This window comes from Emydura macquarii, unplaced genomic scaffold, assembly GCF_026122565.2.
Source record: "Emydura macquarii macquarii isolate MOO-44397 ecotype Brisbane River unplaced genomic scaffold, CSIRO-AGI_Emac_v2 contig_383, whole genome shotgun sequence".
NCBI classification, from domain to species: Eukaryota; Metazoa; Chordata; order Testudines; family Chelidae; genus Emydura; species Emydura macquarii.
This window is the reverse complement of record NW_027130520.1, coordinates 15,021,484-15,042,688: the sequence shown is the minus strand read 5'-3', so window position 1 is coordinate 15,042,688 and position 21,205 is coordinate 15,021,484. Positions and strand designations below refer to the sequence as shown.

Here is a 21,205-nt window from a genome sequence, read left to right as displayed (position 1 = left end):
TTATGTTCACTGTTTTCCTTTATCCTCAATTTTGTTGAGTGTTTTAAGGTATTGTAATAGATTATGGTGCCATGCTTTACCATTAATTAGAGAAGATGTGTTGGTTGTCTCTATCATTACATTCATCTAGGTGCATTAAAGCTCTGATTCAGCAGTGTCCATTGTTCTTTGAGCACACTTTAGAGGAAGGAGTTGAGGGACCACAGAGACATCAGTTGTAGCTCCTTGATTATGGGACCAGTTCTGTGCTGGCCCTGGCATACTTTAGAGCAGATTCAGGGCTACGGTAAAGAATACTGGCTAGTTGTAGCCTCTGGGGATCGTTATACCATCTAAGAAGAACTGAGTGCTCCCTTTCCAGACATACACCCTATTTTGGACACTGTAGGATGGGTGATGATTGAAATTGGTACACGGGCTTTGCAGTGGCTGGAGACTCTCTCAAAACAGGGAAATCTCCAGCATTTTTTCAGCCTCTTTGTATCCCTAAATTGGCATAACAGTTCTAAATCATATAAGCTAATCAGTCTCTATTGATTTTCTTAAATACTTTACTCAATATTTAAATAAGCATCACAAATCTATAATTCCCAGCATCACCCTTAAACCTGTTTTTAAAATGGGCTACCCTCCAGTCCTGCAATATAGTAGCTGCTTATAATGATAAATTGCATCCTTTTGTAGTGGTGCAGCCTTTTGGGGCTTACATTATTCAGAATGCTGATGAAAAGCACATTTATTGCAATTTAATCAGTCAAGGTTATCAGTCACGGAGCAGGAACTTTCTCTTACTGTGCATGTACAGTATTTAGTTGTATCTGAACTCAGCTGGGTCCTCCAGACATTACTGGAATACAAATACACGATACATTTATTTTTTATACATGATATAAATTTTCCTAATATATGCCACAGACTCTAAGTTGATGTAAAAATAACTTTCCTTCTAAATGAGAATTTTTAAGTGTAAATTATTTCTTTGCATTTGGCTTCCCACAGGCATGAGTCCATCACTTGAGCCTATACTAATGTTCTCTAGTGTGTATCCTTAAGCTTTTACCTGTGCACAGGAAGTCACAAACTACCCTGTTCTAGCTCTTGGGCATCTCCTCAAACCCATGCATGATGATGTGAAAGGGAACCATTGTCTCCCATGATGGTTCATGAGACAGTCCTAATCAATGGTTGTGAATAGGCCTCAACTACTCTAACTGAATGGATTTTGCTTTTATCTACCTTCCCCATTGTTGTTACTTACCCTTGGATATGTATATATATATCTCCAATGTGATTTCTATTCCTTACATCTGATGAAGTGAGTTACAACCCATGAAAGCTTATGCCTGCAGAAATTAAATTTGTTAGTCTTTAAAGTGCTACAGGACTCCCGTTGTTTTTTCTCTCAGAGAGTTTGTAATTCACACAGCACTGCATAATATGTGCCTGCCCCAGGACTGGAATTTAGTGATGGACTTTCCCATAGGGAAGTCTTATGCAAATATTTCTGTCACAGTGTGGACTGGGCCCTTTAAGAGAGAACTGGACTGTGGTGTTAGTGATGGTGTTAGTGATGTTAGAGTGCCCACTAGGGGCCACAGAGCAAGAAGATAAGAGTGTAAGCAGGGAACAAAGTCAACCTTGCATTCATCCCAGCCATAGTATGCTGGGTCTCTGTAATCTCTACATGGTCCAGCCAACCTGTGCCTCATTAACAGCCTAGATGGGGCCTGTAAGGAGTCAAAAGGAAACTGAAACCGTGAGAGGAAGCTGTGACAGAGATAGAAGGCTGCTGCGAGCTGCAGAGAGCAAAAGGCAGGAAGTCTGGGGAGTGAACTAGGGGAGAGGAGGATTCTCTTCTCAGTAAAGGGGAGGATTATATATAAGTAAGTTACATCCAAAATGGGAATGTTTTCAGGACTCTGGACTGGTGGAGTTTATGTAAGGAGCCCTTAAGAAGGTAAACTGAGGCAAGGTGCCTACTGAGTGACCTCTGGCCACAACTGGGGCACTCCAGTGACAGCTGGCCCTGTTAGAATCTCATTTAAATTCTTTCCATGCAGTCTCTCTATCCTGTTTGATTCCCTCCATGCTTTCTTGATGTGAGGAGCCCAAAGCACTTCTGTGGTATTGTTTTCTTTTAACTTGATTGCTTTTACTCAAACAGTTGATTGCCTTTTTTATTCTTACTTGCAAAAGTTTATTCCATTCTCTTAGTTATGCTTGGGGTGTATTTTTAAAGGCTGGAGTTTTTTTGCTTTGTTTTTGTGGATTATTTTTCCTACCCTACACAAGTTTATGCACTCTCTCAGCTGTATTGCTCCAAATTATACCTCTTTGTGTAATGACCTTTGTTCAAAAAATGCTCTACCGATTCACTTAAACTACATACATGTAAAGAGAATTCATTCCTTCTTTTTTTATAACTTAGCTTATTTGACCTGATATATTTAGAATCTATCATTAAGCATCCTCGCTTTTGATTATTTTGGTTTTAATTTCCTAATTTTTTCCTTGAAGAATCTTTTTTCTGCCTATGTCTTAAAAAAATCTAATTTTTTGAAGTTGAGTTATACAGCTCTACCTCTTGGTAGGAGTACCTACTGTGATGATATCACAGCTATATTATATTACCCATAATGAGTTCCAATCCAACTCTTTTGGGTTACTCAGGAGCAATTACAAGCGGCCTCGTTTCTTTTGCATCAAATCAAACAGTTTTGTTTCCAGATTATAATTTTTTTTTTTTTTCTAAATGGTCAAGCAGGTCGGTTATTTTTGTGTAGTGGAAGTCACCCATAATTAGGGCATGTCTACAGGTACAGTGCTGCTGCGGCACAGCTGTATCAGTACAGCTGCATTGCTGCAGTATGTCAGGTGAAGACGCTCTATGCCAATGGAAGAATTCTCCCATCAACATAAAAAAACACACCCCTGCAAGTGGCATAAGCTACGTTGGTGGGAGAAGCTGTCCTGCCGTCATAGTGCTATGCACACTATCACTTAGATTGGTGTAACTTATGTCACTCAGGAGGTGAAATATTCACACCCCTGAGCAACGTAAATTTTGCTGACATAAGTGGTAGTGTACACTTAATCTTTAACTCTGCTAATATTTTCTGTTGCCTCCTGATTCCTCAACTTTCTGGCTTCACCAATGGAACCCTGTGTGCATTCCGGTACATTGCATCTGTAAATATTTCTATCTCTAGCATTTATAAATAATCTGTTTCCAGTGCTAGGTCCAGCTACCAGTGTCTTGTTCTACAACTTGGCTGTCATTTTAGAATTTTCTAAATAATATTTCAGAAAGAAATGAAAAGGATTAAATCCACTTGGGAAATAATGCATGTATTGCTCTTGCAGGGTGTTGCCAGAAATGTATATGAAAAATAAACATAATGTTAAAAAAAATTTGCTGGCTTCCCTCTGCTCTACTGTCACAGGAATCCCACACAGAAAGTGGCTCCTCTTCAGACATTAGCACCCTTTCCTCTTCATCCTGCCCAGTGAGCTGGAGCAACTGCATTTTGCACCCTTCAGGCTCCCTTTTTCCATCATTCCCCACACAGCACAGTGACTTCCGTTTGGGACTCCCTTTCTCTCCCTCTGAACACAACAGATTGGCTGCTGAGCCGTCTCCACTCTTGGCTGTGCTAGGATAAGTGAGATTGAGTTGGTGGCTATATGAAAAGGTTTTGGTGCATGTTTGGGTGAAGAGCTGGTTGAAATGTTTCTATCTAAATGTATTTCAACACATAATTGACATTTTCATTCAAAATTTTAATATTTTCTGTCAAAATATGGAAAATTATCTTTTTTTTTTTTTAAATTGAAACTGTTTATCAAAATTTTCAAAAAAAACAACCCTAAAAATGTATTGGTTTTTCATCAAATTAATGTAAGAAAAGTATTTTCCATTTTTCAAATGGCTCTCTTTGGCTGTGACTAGGTAATAGTGTAATGATCTGGCTGCAAAGGACTGGGGAAAGGGTGGGAAGGAGTGAGAGGCGGGAGGGACTGAGACATATGTCAAGATGTTATGAGATAAACCGCTGAAGTGAAAAAAAGAAATTTGAATATTGTGTTTAGAAACAGCTAAAAAGTGTACTTCAGTTATGACAGAGTCTGAAGCAAAGGTCCATTAATTACTCCAACCCACAGACTATATTATGCCTGTACTCCTTTGCAGTTTGCAGATAGCCCTGATTTACTTAGACATATTCTAAAACATAGGCATTTCATCACACCAAGGTTTGTATTTTTACAGATTACAAGTAAATATTGCTTAGAGAAGCATTTATATAGTATAATTCCTTGTATAAATTGTTTATCTAGGGTAGCATAAATAGAACTCTGGCTTCGTCCTGTCACCTTCTGCATTAACTCAGACCATGCTCCGTTTAATTTTTTGCTGATCTTCTACATGAGTCCATTTTCATGTTGTAAACCGATGTGGTAGAAGAAGAAGGCAGAGGTTTTTGCTTGAAGGTGATTTTTTTGGAGCAAGTTGCTACAGTTTTCTGTGCTCAACCATTGGAGTAAATTGCTTTAAGTAAGTGGTATTTTGCTTCACTGAAAGTTTTCAGATGAGGTGTTCAATAAGTTATAACATTTTTAAAGCACCATATGTCTTATATAAACTAGCATATATCTCAAATCCTAATATAATTTAGTTTTAAATTAGATATCGGTAGTAGCAAATATTGTCTGTTTCTCCACAGGTACCAGCATGGTGCAAATAACATTTATTTATAGTTTTGAAGCTTCAGGTAGCAGTTATGTCATTAATCATGTAAGGGGCTCTTTGCTTTAAAAGCAGCACTATTGAGTTCAAAGCCATCTTGCTAGGGGGAAAAGGATTTTCTGTGTTTTAACCTCTGAATCAATTTAAGTCCTATCACGCCACAAAAAATGACTAGTGCAATCTTTCAAAATTGTTCATAACTGTGGCTCCATCCTGCTGCTTTTTTGCTGGAATAAATGGTAAATTTTGTTGCTAGTTACTTATTTTAATGTATATTGATGTCAGCTTGGTTCAGTAAGTAAGGTCTTTTTACCTCTGCTAAAAATTCATCCTAAGTCCCACGCATAAATCTGTGTTCTTACCCAGTGCTGACAAGGTCTTGCAATACTTCAAGAGGAAGTGCTGCTGCACAGTTTAGAAGTGCTGTGCTTTGGAACAGATACTAACTCAAGGTCTCTTTGGTCCATAGTAAGAATAATACTTAGCACGTACTCTACTTACTGTCCACGTGGAACTTACAGATCCTATTTCTGTGACATTTTTTAGAAAGAGTAGCAGAATACCCAGTCTTTTGCATAACATTCCCTTCACAAATAAAATTGATTTTAATGTGAGTTGTTGAATGCATAATGGCTGTTCCAGTTGCCTACACGGTTACTACGCTAAATTACTTTGCAACCAGATTTGATATATTTTGAATATAAAAAGTTCTATATATAGCCAAATTCCATTCTGTTTCTCTTACTCTGTTTTCTAGTGTGTAAATCTTTTCCCCCCTAAAGCTGTATAAAGAGGCTTTGTGATTTGCCCCATGCAGTATCTGGGAGAACACTTAGATACACATAGAGGGCAGGTTTTCAAAGTCTGGTTGGTAAGAGCACAGCTAGACAATGAATATAGAAACATGGAATGTTATCAGCTGTAAAGGATATCTGGAAGCATTGGAGTCTGAACCAATTATTGTACCAAAGCACTGGCTACAGAGCAAAATATGTTTTTTAACTGGCAAGCTCTGTTAAAAAAATAGGTTTCCCTTAAATCTTAAGATTGTAGTATAAGGCTGCACAGTTCACACTACACCATATTTAATTATTATTACTATTATTATTATGTATTTGCATTTCAATTTCACCCAGCAGCCCCAGTCCAGGCTGCGGCTCCATTGTGCTAGGTGCTGTACAAACACATAATAAGTGATGGTCCCTGCCTTGAAGAGCTTGCAGTCAGATCTGTGCCAAGATGCAGCAAGTGACAGTGAGAAACAGAGGATAGAATGGGATGGGGAGAAAGGGCAAGAGTAACAAAAATAAGTCCATGTGACTTACATAGTTTAACTATTGCACAACTTGACTTTGTCAGATAGTTTAAATATTTTTTTAATTAAATCATCTTTCCTCAACTGATGCTCAATCAAATAGTTATCGGTTGGCTGATTTCTTTTAAGTATTATAGCAGCTGTGATCTTGAGGTGTAATCTGAAAGAGGAGATGGTGTGGAGTAGTACGTGCACCACATTTATTAAAAGCTTTGTATGGTATATAGTGTAACTGGCTATGCAAAATGATTCTTTTATTAAAACTTTTACCTTCTACTGCCTTTCTGTCCTCTTCCTTGTCAGTAGTGAAATAAATACTTTTCAAGTCCTTACTCAAGCAATATTGGAAAGACTGGAACTTAGTTTTCTGACTCTACATTTGAGAAAAGTTTCCCAGCTATCAGAACTGTTGGAGGTAAAACCAGAAAGCTAGCACCACCTCCATAGGCTGTTTTGTACTGCTATCAGCCATTGGTAAGCCACCTTTGTTAGGGTGGTTATCATTGTTCAGTTGCCCCCCAATCATATAGATGTAGTTATATCTTTTGTTCTCGTCATACTGTCTTCAGATGTGTGCCGGCAGACAGTGACAATGAGTGACCTGTTGCTGCCAACCTGGTTGATAACCCAAGAAGAATTGCACTTTAGTTTTTACAAAATATTTTAAATTCAAATATGATGTGTGCAATATTTAGTACAGGTACATCATTTTACGACACAAATGTTCTGATTACTTGCAATTTTTTAAATAAAGTGCTATTGACTCTCTCTCTCTCTCCATGTCAGTTGTCTTTACTGTGGTAAACAGAGGGAAATTTAATCTGATAAATTGATCCGAAAAACACAATTCAAAAGAAAAAGTTAGCATCCAGTGCTACTGTGTGTCCCACAGGTTCTTCCACTTTGACCAAAACTGCCTCCACTGGTGAGTTAGAGGAGCATATTGCGGCTACTACTCGTGCTATTACTGTTGCTAGCACATCTGCTGATGTTACTGTATCCAGTGTTACCGCTGTCACCAACCATAGACTTTCTGAAGAGCAGCGAGTACAAGCTATACATCTCAGAAAATCAGTTCTGGAACCCACCACTTCCAAGGAAATGCTCTCCCTTCATCAAGCAAACATACAAAGTGCAAGAAGAAGACCAAGAAATGCTGAGCAGATAGAAAGAACTAAAGAACTTGCAGTTGTTACTCATAGAGGTATTGGATGTTATTTTACTTGTGCCCATTTAGTTACAAACACAATATTTCACACAAACTAATGGTGAAAAGGTCAGTTACAGAATCAGAAAGTGAAACTGAGTGAAGTGGTGGAAACTGAGAGACAGGGCTTAAATCAGATTAAAACTCAAGAAAGGAAGGTGTGCACTTTTGATTCTAATAGGCAGAGGGATGAAAAGGAACCTGTAAGAAACAGCTGTAGTAACAGAAAAAAATCAGTGTAATTATAGAAAGGCAAAGAGACAGAGAAATGCAGGGCCTAATTATGGTTTCTCTTACTCTGTTTTATATTATTAGATCTCCTGATTTACACTAGTATAAGTGATATCAGATAAAGTTCAGAAAGGGGAGATAAAAATTAAACTAAGTATCAATGTTACATATTTATTTAGGCATGACCAGCTATGACATTAAAAAAAAATACATTACAAGCAGTTGTGGTCTCCAAAAGATATCTACTGTTATCCAGACCTAACAAAAAAAAATCTATAACTGTTATTTGGCTTTTTTTTAAAACATCTGTATGTTGTCTCTCTGCCAAACAAAAGTTAATGAATGAAGCAAAGTGGGCAAATTGGGAATTCAGTGTCAAATGCTAATAGCTTAAAATTGACATCCTCCTGTATCCAAATTATTTAGTCCATGCAGGGAAGCAGTAATAGTGAGGGACTTTTGAAATGTAAACAAAACATTCTATTTTAGTTAAAAGGTAACTGACAGCCTGAAATTATGGTTTTAGAAACAAACATAGTTCAAATTCTTTAATTTAATCTGCATAGAAATTCAAATATAGAGTGAGTGTCACTTATTTTGCTATTTCATGCCAACATCTCAGAAAGTTCATGGTAGGTGCTGATAAACGTTACATTATTTGCATCTGATGAAATTTTTTATATATATGCTACAGCATAGGTTAATGAACATCAAATGTGCTGAAGGGCAATACATTTTATATCAAAAACAATTTGTACATAAGTGATTAAATAGCTCTTATTTTGTTAATTAATTTTCAAGTGAGAAATCTGTTGTGATCCTATCACAAACACACAGGGTCAGATATTCAGCTGGTATATTTTGGTGTAGTTCCATTTGCTTCCATGGAGCTCCAACCTGTATATGCTAGCGGAGGATCTAGCCCTATAGTTTCTGAAAACATTCTGCACTCTGAATCAGAATTTGAAAACTGGAGTGTGAATGTTGGGTACACTTTCCAGATGAAATGATCTAGTAAATTTAAACATTAAACACAGAGAGCCACATTGGACTCTTATTTACACCAGTGTAAATCTAAGATATCTTCATGGATATTCACTAATGTAAGTGTGTAGAATTTGTTCTATAATAGCTATGTGCAAATTTCCTTGAAAACATCTTTGGTTGGAAAAGAAAGTGGGGGGACGAGTCAGGCTTAATCATATAATAAAAGGCTGTTCCAGTCTGTTATAATAATGTACAGAAACACTTATTGTAACACACATTTAGCATAGTATTTTTTAAATGATTGTGAAATCATACATATGCAATCCTTTCTATCTATCACATCACATCTACAGTATGTGATACAATGTCCTTTTTGCTGATTTCCTACTGTCTTCCTCCTTTGAACTGTCCTTTCTGTCAGCATATCTTAAGGAGCATGTAAAATATTGTGTTGTATTATTATATTAACGTACAAAATTTTTTGTTAGGGATAGACAAATGATATTAGAAAAAAGATGAGAAAGGGACTGAAACTCTGGTGAGATATTATCATTATAATTGTTAGAAATAAACAAACAGGTTGTCTCTGGGGCAGATTGGGGAGATGGAACCCTTTATTGCCTGCTCGTTTCACCTCGACACCGCAAGTGAGCAATGAGGGGGTTACTTTACAATTCTTTTATTCATAACAGTATGTAATTATATACATTTCCAGCAACTCACCATAGACTCTTATTTGCTTATATTGACACCTATAAAATGAATATTAACAACTACATAATGAATGCAATTATACCCGTCCCTGTTTGTTGTTTACAGGATTGCCATACAGACGGCAGACACATCACCTTAAAACCTATTAATTTTACACTAACGTTCTTTGAAGTGAAGATATGCTAGGGGGGAAGGAAGATAATGCTTTCTTCCCACCAAAGGCCTTGCGCGGGAGAGGGGGAATAGTTATTTTGTTAGCCTTATCCCCTGCACAGATGGCCAGGAAGGGAAGAAGAGAAGAGAGATAACAGACTCTAACTAGAATCCATACCAATTAGCAGAAACAAGGTTTGCCCGTGCCATGATCCTGCTCCCTGTAACTTAGGCCTGACCTTTGTCCAGCTTTTAACTCTTTACTTTCCTACAATAATTATTGATTAAATATTCATATTAAAATAGTGAAGAAAGGCCTCTGTCTTTATGGAAACCCTATTGTACTGGGAACTGGAAAACACAGATGAAGATAGTCTCTGCTCTCGAGAGCTACTTACAGAACCAAGCCATAATCTAGTTTTATGTGCATGGAAGTTCAAATAGGTCGTCTTCTACTGTGTACTCTTTAAAGGCTGCCATTTTTTGTGATAACTGTTACAATTGAATAATGAATGTAGTTATATTTGCAGAGTACTGTGAGCCCTGGCCTTGCATTACGAAGCACACAGGTGGGCCCTTGTGCCCATGGGGAGCCCCATTGACTTCACTGGAGCTCTGCATACTTCAGGAGCCTGCCTATGTGATTCTCTATGCAGGATCGGGGCCATAGCTTGCAATCTTCCTACAGTTTCAGATTTACTTGAATGAAATGTAATATATGTAGCTATAAATATTGTTTTGTAGTATTTGAAACAAACGTAAACCTCTGAACTTTAAGAGGGTCACCCCCTCATCACCTTTTTGACAAGAACAAAAATATCTTTATGTTAGGGAATCCACTACATTAGTGCAATATATTTAATATGCACCTATGGTGTAATATCTTAACATCCATGAAGTGCCATTTGGCATTTTATTTCCCACAATCTTCTAAGCATGATTTTACTGTATCATACCAAAAAAGTACTATACATGTGTATGCTATTAATGATAGTGGCTGTTCATACATAGTGTACACAGCCATTTTTGGTTGATGGTCAAAGTCATATGTAGTATAATAGGCATGTCAAATTTGTCATAATTAGATAACCTACAATTTTCTTCAGTATGGTTCTACTCATATCAAAGTTCTATTCAAATTCTTGTACAGAAAACAAGGAGATAAACCCTATTACTGCTGGTCATAGGTCACTTAGTAGCTGACTTATGGAAAGTTAAGGGGTTAAGAAGAAACTTCCCTTATGGGCAAGTTGTTCCATAATTGTTCCCTCTGAGGTTTCTTAAACCTTCCACTCAAATATCTGGTATTGGCTACTGATTTGGTGGGCTACTGGTCTGGTCCTGCATGACAAATCCTATATTCCTGTAAAATTCCTTAAAGTCTATAAGCAAATCAAAACTGTGTGGCTCCCCATTAATGTCTCATTATTGTTTGACAGACACCAAACAATTTCAATTCCTCTTCTGTATATGGTAATATTCTCTGTAGCCTTGGCTCTAACTCCAAAAGTTAAGAATTATGTTCCCAAAGCTACAAAATCTAAGTTTAAAATATGATCCTTCCTTAGGAGGCAAAGCATACTTGTTCTCAGAATGTTTTATTTCAGCCTATGATTTTACTCAGCTAAATACTTCAAGTACCTTTCCCTAGGTCTAGCCCACTATAAAGATTGGGATCATAGCCATCTACTATTTAAGCAATAATGATGGACAAGGAGAGCATTTTCCTGGCAATTGATGACCAGTTAGAACTGACTTATTTGACTCTTTCCCTATTTTAGATCATTACCAGCACTTAGTACAGTATGGTGTTTATACAACTCTCACTATTCAAACAATTACGTATGAAACCAGTCCTGCATCACTGAAGTCGATGAGAATTTTGCCATTGATTTCAATGACAGCAGGACCTTTTAAGTGTGCTGTGCTTGCTTTTCAAGTGGCATTAATGCTTAATGATAGGTAGATAGTAAGCGCACTATCCTTAACCTGGGCTTCAACGGCATTGCTCATGTACAGCTTTGCAGGATCAGTGCCTACAATTGTAACAGTAGTTTTTTTAACAAGGACTCAGGTTCAGAAAAGTGTATCTATCGCCCCTCCCATAAACCAAGAATAATAACTCTTGCCATGAATAATCTGCTCTCATTCAGATTGTACATACCTTAAAACAACAAATGTCTAGTGCTAAGTAGATGTTAAGCATAAAACAGTAAATATGTGAACTGATCTACTTTCCTCAGACATGAAAGAAATCAGGAGAAAGTAAACCACCAATTTTCCTTCAATTCTTGTCTTTTAAAGTTATTAAATCCTGGGATACTGGCCATAAATAAATTAATCACATTTGTAAAAGATACTCTCTCACTTCCCCCGCCCCCATTTTCCAACTAATCAATGCCCAGAGAACTCAAAGTGTGCTGGTAGCTTTAGCACTATCTGCTGTTGCTGCAGTTCATGACAACTGATGATGATACATCTATTCTTTACTGTGGGCTTCAGTAGCTGTTGTATAATAGACCAGAAATATGCTCCTACTACAATAGTTTCTGTTGCAATTAGAGAAAATTCATTCAGATTGTATGCATGTTCTTCACATGAATTTCCAATATCAGGTGCATCTCTTGGGGTCCCTCAGTCATTAATCCTCTTCCTTAATTTTTATACATAGTCTTCATCATTTCTATTCTGATGTCCATGTTACACACAGAGAGTGGTGAAGGGTGATTTAAAATCCTTGTGTTTTAGTGGATATTTTCCTCGTGTATCAGTGTTTTCTAAAACTGAATACTTATTTTGGACCTGGAGTTAAATAAGTATCTAGTACCATTGAAGACAATGGAGTATTATCATTGACTTAAGCGGGAACAGAATTGGGGCCACAGTACATGGCTCCTAATTTTAACTTGGAAGAAAGTATACATGGTTCTTATTTCATGGGAATTGGACACTGTCGCAATAACCTAAGTTTTGTCATGTGCACATGTGTATGCTTCTGTTCTTGTGTCTTTTGAGGGATGGAGAGGAATTAACTGTTTCTTTTAGGTAATGCCCCAGAAATAAGAGCTGTCGGGGGAATTTGAATGAGAAGATAGTGGAGGATTGGTGAGCCAGGATGAAGGAAGCATGCCATGCACAGTGTTTTATCAGTGATTAACATTATGAGACCTCATGCTCATTTATATTAATGCCACTTAACACCACCATGGTATTGTAAAGGGGCCTTAAAGTGGGCATAAATTTTATTTACAACCATTTTAAAGACACTTTTTACTGCCAGAGTAGTGTCAAGTGGCCTTAAGATAAAATCCTGTTTCCTACTGAAGTCAGTGGGAATTTTGTCACAGTGTGAGCAATTTATAAGAGCTATCCTCTCTTTGTTCACTTAAACACAGACAAAGGCATAAAATTATTTGAAATAATTTTGATTAAATAATGATGAATGTTAAAAATATACACAGCAGAAATAAAGTAATGAACTTTCTGTTTTGAGAAGTTAAACATTGAACTACATATTTACAGAATTGGCCTCTCTGCACAGACCAGCACAGTATCAAATAGGAAAACTTCACACGCTGTGAGCCGGCCCACAGACTCCAATGGGCCTGCGTGCAATGCATAATCTTAAGCACATGCATAAAACTTCATAGAATGAGAACCTAAATTAGTGACACAAAGGTTGGAATTTAATTTTGTTTATTGAATTTCATCACAAATGGTAGTAACAAGACTTCTTAAGTAATGAGTTTAAACATTTTCAAAAGTGCTTCAGAGACTTAAGCACTTAAGTCCTTTAATTCAATGGGACTTGGACGTCTAATTCTCTTAGGTGCTTTGGAAATTTTTACCCACCAGTTAACAGGCAGAAATGTCTCATGGCTTTTGAAATAGTTTAATTGAATTTTTATCAATAAAAGGTAGGAAAAGAATTTTAAAAATTATTGTATTTAACTTTTGAAAAGTTTTTCTGGTACCCTAAAATTGATCTATTCCCATATCTTCTGTCTCCCTAGCACCTAGAACCCATTCCCCATCTTTATCCTGTTCCCAACTTTCCAGCACTGTCCTGCTTTTCTCCTAATTTCTCAGCATCCTCCTTTCACTTTCACTTTCCATTTGAAAGAAGAATGGATCAAGAAAACTTTAAAACCCTTATAGAAAAGAACAAAAGTATAGAATGCAAATAGAGATAGATGCCTATATACCTTGTATAGAATTTTGTAAGCATCCTTGGAATAATAGAGAATTGCATACCTGTGATGGAATTCTAAAGGCTGTTCTGCACAAGAAATATGCTTTTTTACCTTTTATAGAGTTTATCTGTAAGGGGATGTGAGATCAGAGTATGGGAGGAAAAAAGATTTTGGAAAGAGAAAGGGCGAGAGATGGTATGTCAAAGGCTTTTCAGAGACAGTGCAAAGGAGACAGCAGATGTGTGTATGTGTGCTCACAGAAAGCTGGAGAGGGAATGAAGATGATAATCCAAAGGACAACACTAAAGGAGTGATTAGAGAGGAAGGAGGAGAACCAAAAGAGGACAGACTCACATAATAACAAGTACTAACTAATAATGATTATTGGCTAATCAAACTATTTATTTGACAGTAATTAGTGTAACCAAGGATTCTTCTCTGAGTAAATGAAGCTGTTTATTCCATTTTGGTGTGTGCACACACAGGAATTTGCCTAGCAGTACACACGGGGGTGGCACCTGCACCTCAGATCCATAGCTCCTCCCCTGGCTATATGAGATGGTGCCACCCTGATCTCCTTACAGTTCCTTCTGACAACCCATGGCTGGAGTCAGAGCTCTGTGTGGATCTTAACTTCCCAGTTCCATTATTCCTCTTAGTATCTTGTTCTAGTTATATATATTTAGTTACCACCTTCATGTTAGTGTTAGTTGGATTTAGTTGTTTTTTCCCTGGTGATGCCCTCACCAGGATTTAAACATTTTCTCTCGCATGGGGGAGCGATTTTCAACTATGACCCCCATACATGGTGCTTGCTTTGGCAAAGACAATGTCACATAGTAGTGTTTGATTTACAGATCGTTCACAAAATGAAATTGGGTGGTGAGGGATCTTGGTTTAAAGCAGCATCTTTTTGAGTAGGCCATGTGACCTGCTTTGGCACCAAGGCCTGATTCAGAATAATGGTCGGGTTCAGTGAATGCTGCTGTTTCACTCTCTGGGGCCATCACCTCTCTGAAGAGATGGAGGAGTCACTTTCCATCCAGTGCACAGAAGAAAAGGTTTCATAAGACCAATCAAGATCATACTAGACTTCACTGAGACTCTTCCTCCTCCAGGAAGATTATGGACCAACGTGGCATTACTGCAGGCACACGGGAACAAGCAGGTCCTTCCAACCACTCCCCAGTACCACTTAAAGGTGTGGGAGACCCCATAACATTGACTCCGGTTCTGGCCTTGGGTCATCCATTGAATCCAGTAGATATGATGGTGATACCAGCGCCAACTGTTGCCGTGCCAGAAGCATATTAGCTTGCAGTGGCCCTTTTCTGTCTCTTCTTCCTAAGCTCTCCTTTGGTCCAGGATTTTGCCAGGGTTATGGCATCCTCAGCCACACTGCATGGATGGGCTGTCAGCACCACATTCCAGTGTTCCCTTGCCACAGACTGTGGAAGTGAGGCTGGTGCTGGACTCAACCCAAGGGACCTCTCTGGCCCCAGGAAATGCCTCAATACTGCGATGTTACCGGGTCAGCATGCCCCACCTTCCAGGGCTGACTTCAGCACTGACACTGCTCCTAGCCCTGGTGACCACTGAAGCGTAGTTGGTGCTGTTTCCACCATTCACACCAGTCCATTCCTCCCTATGGGTGATGGAGGAGTCAGACCGGTTGCTTGCACCTTCAGCGTTGGCTCCCTCCTTATCCCCTAAAACCTGAGGCTCCTTGGCATCCAGGTCAGGATCCTCCTCATGCTGTCCATCACCTGACTGATATCTGGGACTGTTCAAAGATCAGTATCGGTACTGAGATCTGCACTTTTCCTGCAGTAGGGACAGGGGTCCTGGCGTGGCGCCTATTGGCCACCAATGCCTTGCCCCCCTGTGCCCAGTGGGTCCCTTGGAAGCTGTGAGATGCTCCTTGGGTACAGAAGTCATTCTCCTCAACTCGCTCTAAAGTGAGATTGGTGGCAAGGACCATTGATCCACCACAGCTTCAGGCACCAGTGAGCCTTCTCCATGCTGGGCCTACTGAGTTGTCCCTCCCACTCCCACCAGTCCAAGAGTGAGATCCAGCCTTGGCACAGTTAACCACGTTTTCTTCCTCCCTGGATGATTCAGCAGTACCTGGTTCTTCTCCTTCAGTCCCTGAGATTTTCAAGGCCAACCAGAATCTTTTGCAGTGTGTGGCTGCTCCCCTGGGTATTCAGGTGGAGTTCTTGAAGCATAAATTATTGGATATCCTGAAGCCATCTGCTCCTGGGAGAGTGGTCCTCCTTATTAATGATGTGCCTGGAGCCTGAAAAGTTCTTTGGAGTACATTGGCTTTGGTACTACCTACTATGAACCACATGGAAAAATGCTACTTTGTTCCAATGCAGGTGTTTGAGAGTTTTTATGCCCATCCAGTGCCAAATTCCCTGGTCACAGCCATGGTGAATGATATTGCCCAGCAGGGCAGATTTAAGTCCACTTCTAAGGACAAGGACTCTGAAAGAATGGACTCAGTGGATAGAAAGATTTACACCTCCTCCTCTGCAAATGCAGATTGTGAACCAGCAGACGTTGTCCAAAGACGATTTTTTAAATTGGACAGCTATGTCTAAGTTTGTGGACCAGCTGCCTGAAACTCCAGTGAGGAATTTTGGGTGTTTATCACCAAAGGCTGTTTGGTGGCCAAGATGTCCTTGCAGTCCATGCAGACACTTCAGTGAGAATTATGGCCTACAGCCCTACACAGTGACCCTGAGAAGGGCTTCCTGCCTGTAGAGTTTGAGCATTGCTCCCAGTGTGCAGCAGGCTCTAGGGGATTTACTCCTTGACAACTGGGAGCTTTTTTTGGACACGTAGGATGAGATTCTGCACTCCTTCAAGGATTCTGGGGCCATTCCTTGCGGGTGTATACAGTGGCAGAGAAAAGGTGCCACTATGGTGGCCAACAACAGCAGCAGCAGCAACATCATGCACAACACACCTTTGGGCAGCTCTTTCCTTGCTGGAGACAGCAGGAATACCCCCAAGAAGAGGCATATGTCTCAGAGTACTTTCTGGTTCCCAAATCCAAAGAAGGGGTAAGACTCATTCTTGACTTTTGCAACCTCAACAAAATATATCAGGTACATGAGATTCTGAATGGTCATCCTGTTGATTTTCCTCCCTGCATTATCTCAGTACGACTGGTTTGCTGCCCTGGACTTTCAGGATGCCTATTTTCATGTGGAAATTTTGCCAACCCACAAAAAAATTCTTCTGGTTTGTCACGGCGGAGCTCCACTTCCACTAAATGGTCCTTCCTTTTGGCCTCTCTTCTGCTCCCAAAGTTTTTACCAAGTGTATGGTTGAAGTAATGACATACCTCAAAAGGAAGGAAATTTATTTCTTCCCATATCTGGATGACTGGTTGCTGAGGGCCAGGTCCAGAGAGGAAGTTCTTTTTCACATAGATACTACACTGCGCTTACTCCACTGTCTAGGTCTCATCCTAAACACTGGAAAGTCAGCTTTACTTCCCTCTCAGAAAATCGAGTTCATTAGGGCCCTAATAGACTCTACACGTTTGAGAGTGTTTTGCTGACTAACTATTTTCAGGTTGTCACCTTTGTCTTGGTCTGCAGCCTCAGCCTTCCATGGCAGTTCACATGTGCCTGAGGCTCTTGGGCCACTTGCACATAGATGGACTAGTTTGCAATATTGCATTTTTCCCTCCTTCAAATGTGGCTCAGGACAGTGTACTCTCTGACTCTTGGACAGATTGATCTGTCTCCCTCTGTTGGTCAGGAAACTGCATTTCAGGGTGTTCCCTTTATTTGACCCCTGTTAGCCAAGTCTGTTGTCACCAATGCTTCTCTAATGGGTTGGGAAGCACGTCTGGGGTTGCTGATTGTTCAGGGTCTGTGGTTGAAACAGGAGGCCTCACTGCATATCAAAGTGCTGGAGCTTTAGGCCATCTACAATACTTGTCACACCTTTCTGAACTGCATCAGGGGCTCAGAGGTTCACATATTTACCGACAATACCACTACATTGTATTATGTGAATAGGCAAGGAGGAGCATATTCCAGGGTGTTTTGCCAAGAGGCGATCAGGTTGTGGCAGTTCTGCATCAAGGAGAATATCATCCTGATGGCCGAACATTTGCCTGGATCCCAAAATTATCTAGCAGACCATCTCAGCAGGTATTTTTTCCTGAGTCATGAGTGTTCCCTGAAGTTAAGTGTCCTGCAGGTCATTTTTGCAACTTGAGGCATTTTGATGAATGCCCTGTTTGCTACAAGAGACAACAGGAAATGCCATCTGTTCTGCTTTCAAGTGAGCCTCAGTCCAGGCTTCCTGACTGTTTCCTTCCATCTCAAGTGGCAATCAGCCCTTTGGTACACTTTTCCTCTGACCCCAATCATTGCATAGGCTACGCTCAAGCTAAAAGTAGATCGAGCCAAGTCCTCATTGCCCTGGTGGGGCTGAGGCAATGTTGGTTCTCTGTCCTTCTCACATTGTCTATTCAGCCTCCCATATCCCTTCCTCTCCATCCTGACCTGCTCTCACAGAATCATGGTCACACTTCTCATCCCAGACTCAACTTCCTGCATCTCACTGAGTGGCTGCTCCATGGTTGAATAAAGAGGAAGAGCGATGTTCAGCAACTGTTCAACTACTACTACAAGTACTACTCAGTAGTAGAAAACCCTCTATTAGGATGGCCTATTTGGCAAATGGAAGCATTTTTCAGTGTGGTCATTGGCCCACAGAGTTCAGCCGACACTGACCCATATCCCAGACATTTTGGAGTATTTACTTCATCTTCAGTGTTTGGGCATTACACTTAGCTCGTTGAGGGTGCATCCAGCAGTGATGTCAGCCTTTCATCCATCCATTCATGGAAGATCAGTGTTTTCCAATGCCATAGTGGCTAAATTCTTGAAAGGAATCGTTCATCTCCATCCACTTGTTCAAGAACCGGTTTCCTTATGGGACCTTAACACCATCTAGGATGTCCTGATGGGACCCTGTTTGAGCCTCTGGCATCCTTCCCTTTTCTCTAATGTCAGAAAACTATATTCCTTGTGGTGATAACATCTGCAAGGAGAGTGTGAGAGTTGTAGTCTTTGATGGCAGAGCCTCCTTACATGCAATTCTCCAAAGACAAAATGACATTGTGTCCATACCCAAAATTTGTGTTAAAGTGGTCTCTCAGATTCACTTAAGCAAGGCAGTATATTTGCCGATGTTTTTTTCCTAAGTCACATTCTTCACTGAAGGAGCAGCATCTTCATATATCAAACTTTGTCTAGCTTTTTATCTGGACAGGACTAAACTTTTTGAGGTCTTGCCTCGTCTGTACACAGACCATATGAAGGAAAGTAGTCTCCTTACAGATGTTCTCTAAGTGGATAACTTCCTGCATCAAGACTGCATATGATACAGCTTCAGCCCAACCCGCTGTATGGGTGTGAGCCCATTCTATGAGAGTGCAGCTTTCCGAAGTGACGTCTCAATATTGGATATTTGCAGGGCTGCCACATTGTCATCAATATATACTTTTACGAACTATTATGGCATTATCACGGTATCCAGAGCAGATGCAAACTTCAGGAAGGCAGTCCTGCAGTCCTTGTTTAAATAGATTCTGAGCCACACCACCTGGGGATAATGCTTGTGAGTCACCTATGTGGAATACATGTCTGCATCTACTCAAAGAAGAATATAGAGTTATTTACTGTAACTGTGATTCTTTGAGATGCGATACAGCCCTGTATTCCACAACCCACCCTTTGTCCCTCCTGCATTCGAGTCCAGTTTCTGGACATTTGGTGTAAAGGAACTGAGGGAGGTCTGGGCTCTGACTCCCTCCCCCTCCCCGCAAACACACCAACCAGAGTAGGCATTTCCTAATCTGCTGCTTGTATGAGCCAGCAACTAAGTATTATGCATCACCCACTCCCAGAGCAAGAAGTAACAGGGAACTGAGTATCAGAGATGTGTGTCTGAAACACAGTGCTTCTTCAAAATATACCTGGGTGGTGTAAATTAACCACTTTCTCAAGACTGTGCCTTTAGGCCTTATTATACACCTGTGACATGCTCTGCTCCTTAACCAGTCAGCCACCCACACACTACATTTCACTGTATCTGTTCTATATTAATTGGGTTCATCAGAGCTAAGCATGCCTCTTTGAATCCCACTTTAGATACTGAATAATGTTCTTAATAGTCACCTTGGAGTCTATTTTCCCCTCTTTTGCATATTATGGCTGTTAGTTCAAATAAGGCTCTATCTACCAGATGGGGAAAACAGGTGAAAAGATTATTTACAAAGTGTAATACTGTTAGGATTCAACTACACTAGCCTTTTCTCTTTTTTTTTTTTTGTCTAGTTGCTAGAGCAAAAGTGGTAACAGTAGCATAAACTGACTTCAGGGAACCGCTGATACTTTAAGCACCTTATCATATACACCTGCTCTGATCAGTTTCTGGATCCTTGTCAAGTGCTCAAAGTATTGCTACTGGTGGTGGAGTTGAAATAGTGGTAATAATGAAAAGGAACAAAAATAATCCTAATGTAGCATAGCTGTAAAGGGCTATATACAATAATAGGAAAAGACCTGAAAGAAATACAAGACAAGATTCTAAAAGTATAACTTAAGTATATATAGGAATATAGTAGTCTCACTTAAAAATCTGTCAGATAAATACATACAGTTATTACATCATGGGCTCAATCCAACTCCAATTAAAGTAAGACCTTCATAGAAATCTATCTACCTAAAGTAAATATGTGATCCCTACCACCATATTATCTAAACACCTCATAACCTTTTTTAATGCACTTATCTTCACAGCACCCCTCTGAGGTAGAGAAGTGTTTTTATCCCCATTTTTACAGAGGGTAAACTGAGGCACCAAGAGACTAACTCCCCAAGGTCATAGAGGAAGTCTGCAGTGAAGCAGGGAATTGAACCTAGGTCTCTTAAGTGCCCTAACCCCTGAGCCATACTTCTGCTCTCAAGTCAATGTGGTTGGATTTGTCCTTATGTGCAATAACTCCTGTGCTTCCTGTATATTTTTGGGGGGAATTCTTTGAATACCTTCAAATACTAAGGTAAAGCTATTTAGATATCTAAGACAATTGGCAAGTTTTAAGGGGGATCACTATACCAAAATCACATGATCATACATTATATGGCTATCCAAAGTAATAAAACAGGTCCCTCTTACCCACAATCTCAAGAACTGCAGAAGCTGTCCTTTTCTGACCTCATCAGTCAAAGAAATGAAGGGAACTAAGTTATTCTGTCTACTTAGCAGACAAGTTTGGGTTGTTAGAGTGGAAGTGCAGTCCCAGTCCTATACTCTTATGCACATGAAAAATCCTTGCTCAAGAAGTCCCATTGACTTTGAGACAGAAGCAGCCACCCAGGTTGTTTAGCCATTGTTACCATTGTTAGCTGCCATTTTTAGCTACAATTGTTAGTTACAATTGTTAGCCATTCTTACCCTGCTAAATTTGCCTTTGTGATAGATGGTCCCTATCTGTGATAGATGATGACCAAAAATCATATGAATATTCAGGTTATTCCAAATTCCAAAGGACCAGTCATTTTCCCCAGGTCAATTGCATTTTAGATCTTTCAGCAAAGACAAAACATGTCCTTCACGGCTAATCT

General features: G+C 39.7%; 1 protein-coding gene across 3 annotated transcripts in view; it reads left to right on the top strand.

Annotated features, from left to right (window-relative positions):
• The window catches only part of CSMD3 (CUB and Sushi multiple domains 3), a 1,042,296-nt gene that overhangs the window by 364,504 nt on the left and 656,587 nt on the right, over positions 1 to 21,205 (top strand). The window contains exon 7 of one of the 3 annotated variants that reach the window (XM_067537407.1): positions 6,952 to 7,263. The exons of the other annotated variants lie outside the window; for them this stretch is intronic. Within the exon in view, the coding sequence (XP_067393508.1) occupies positions 6,952 to 7,263 (312 nt within the window). The remainder of the gene's footprint in view (positions 1 to 6,951; positions 7,264 to 21,205) is intronic. 3 annotated transcript variants of the gene reach the window in all.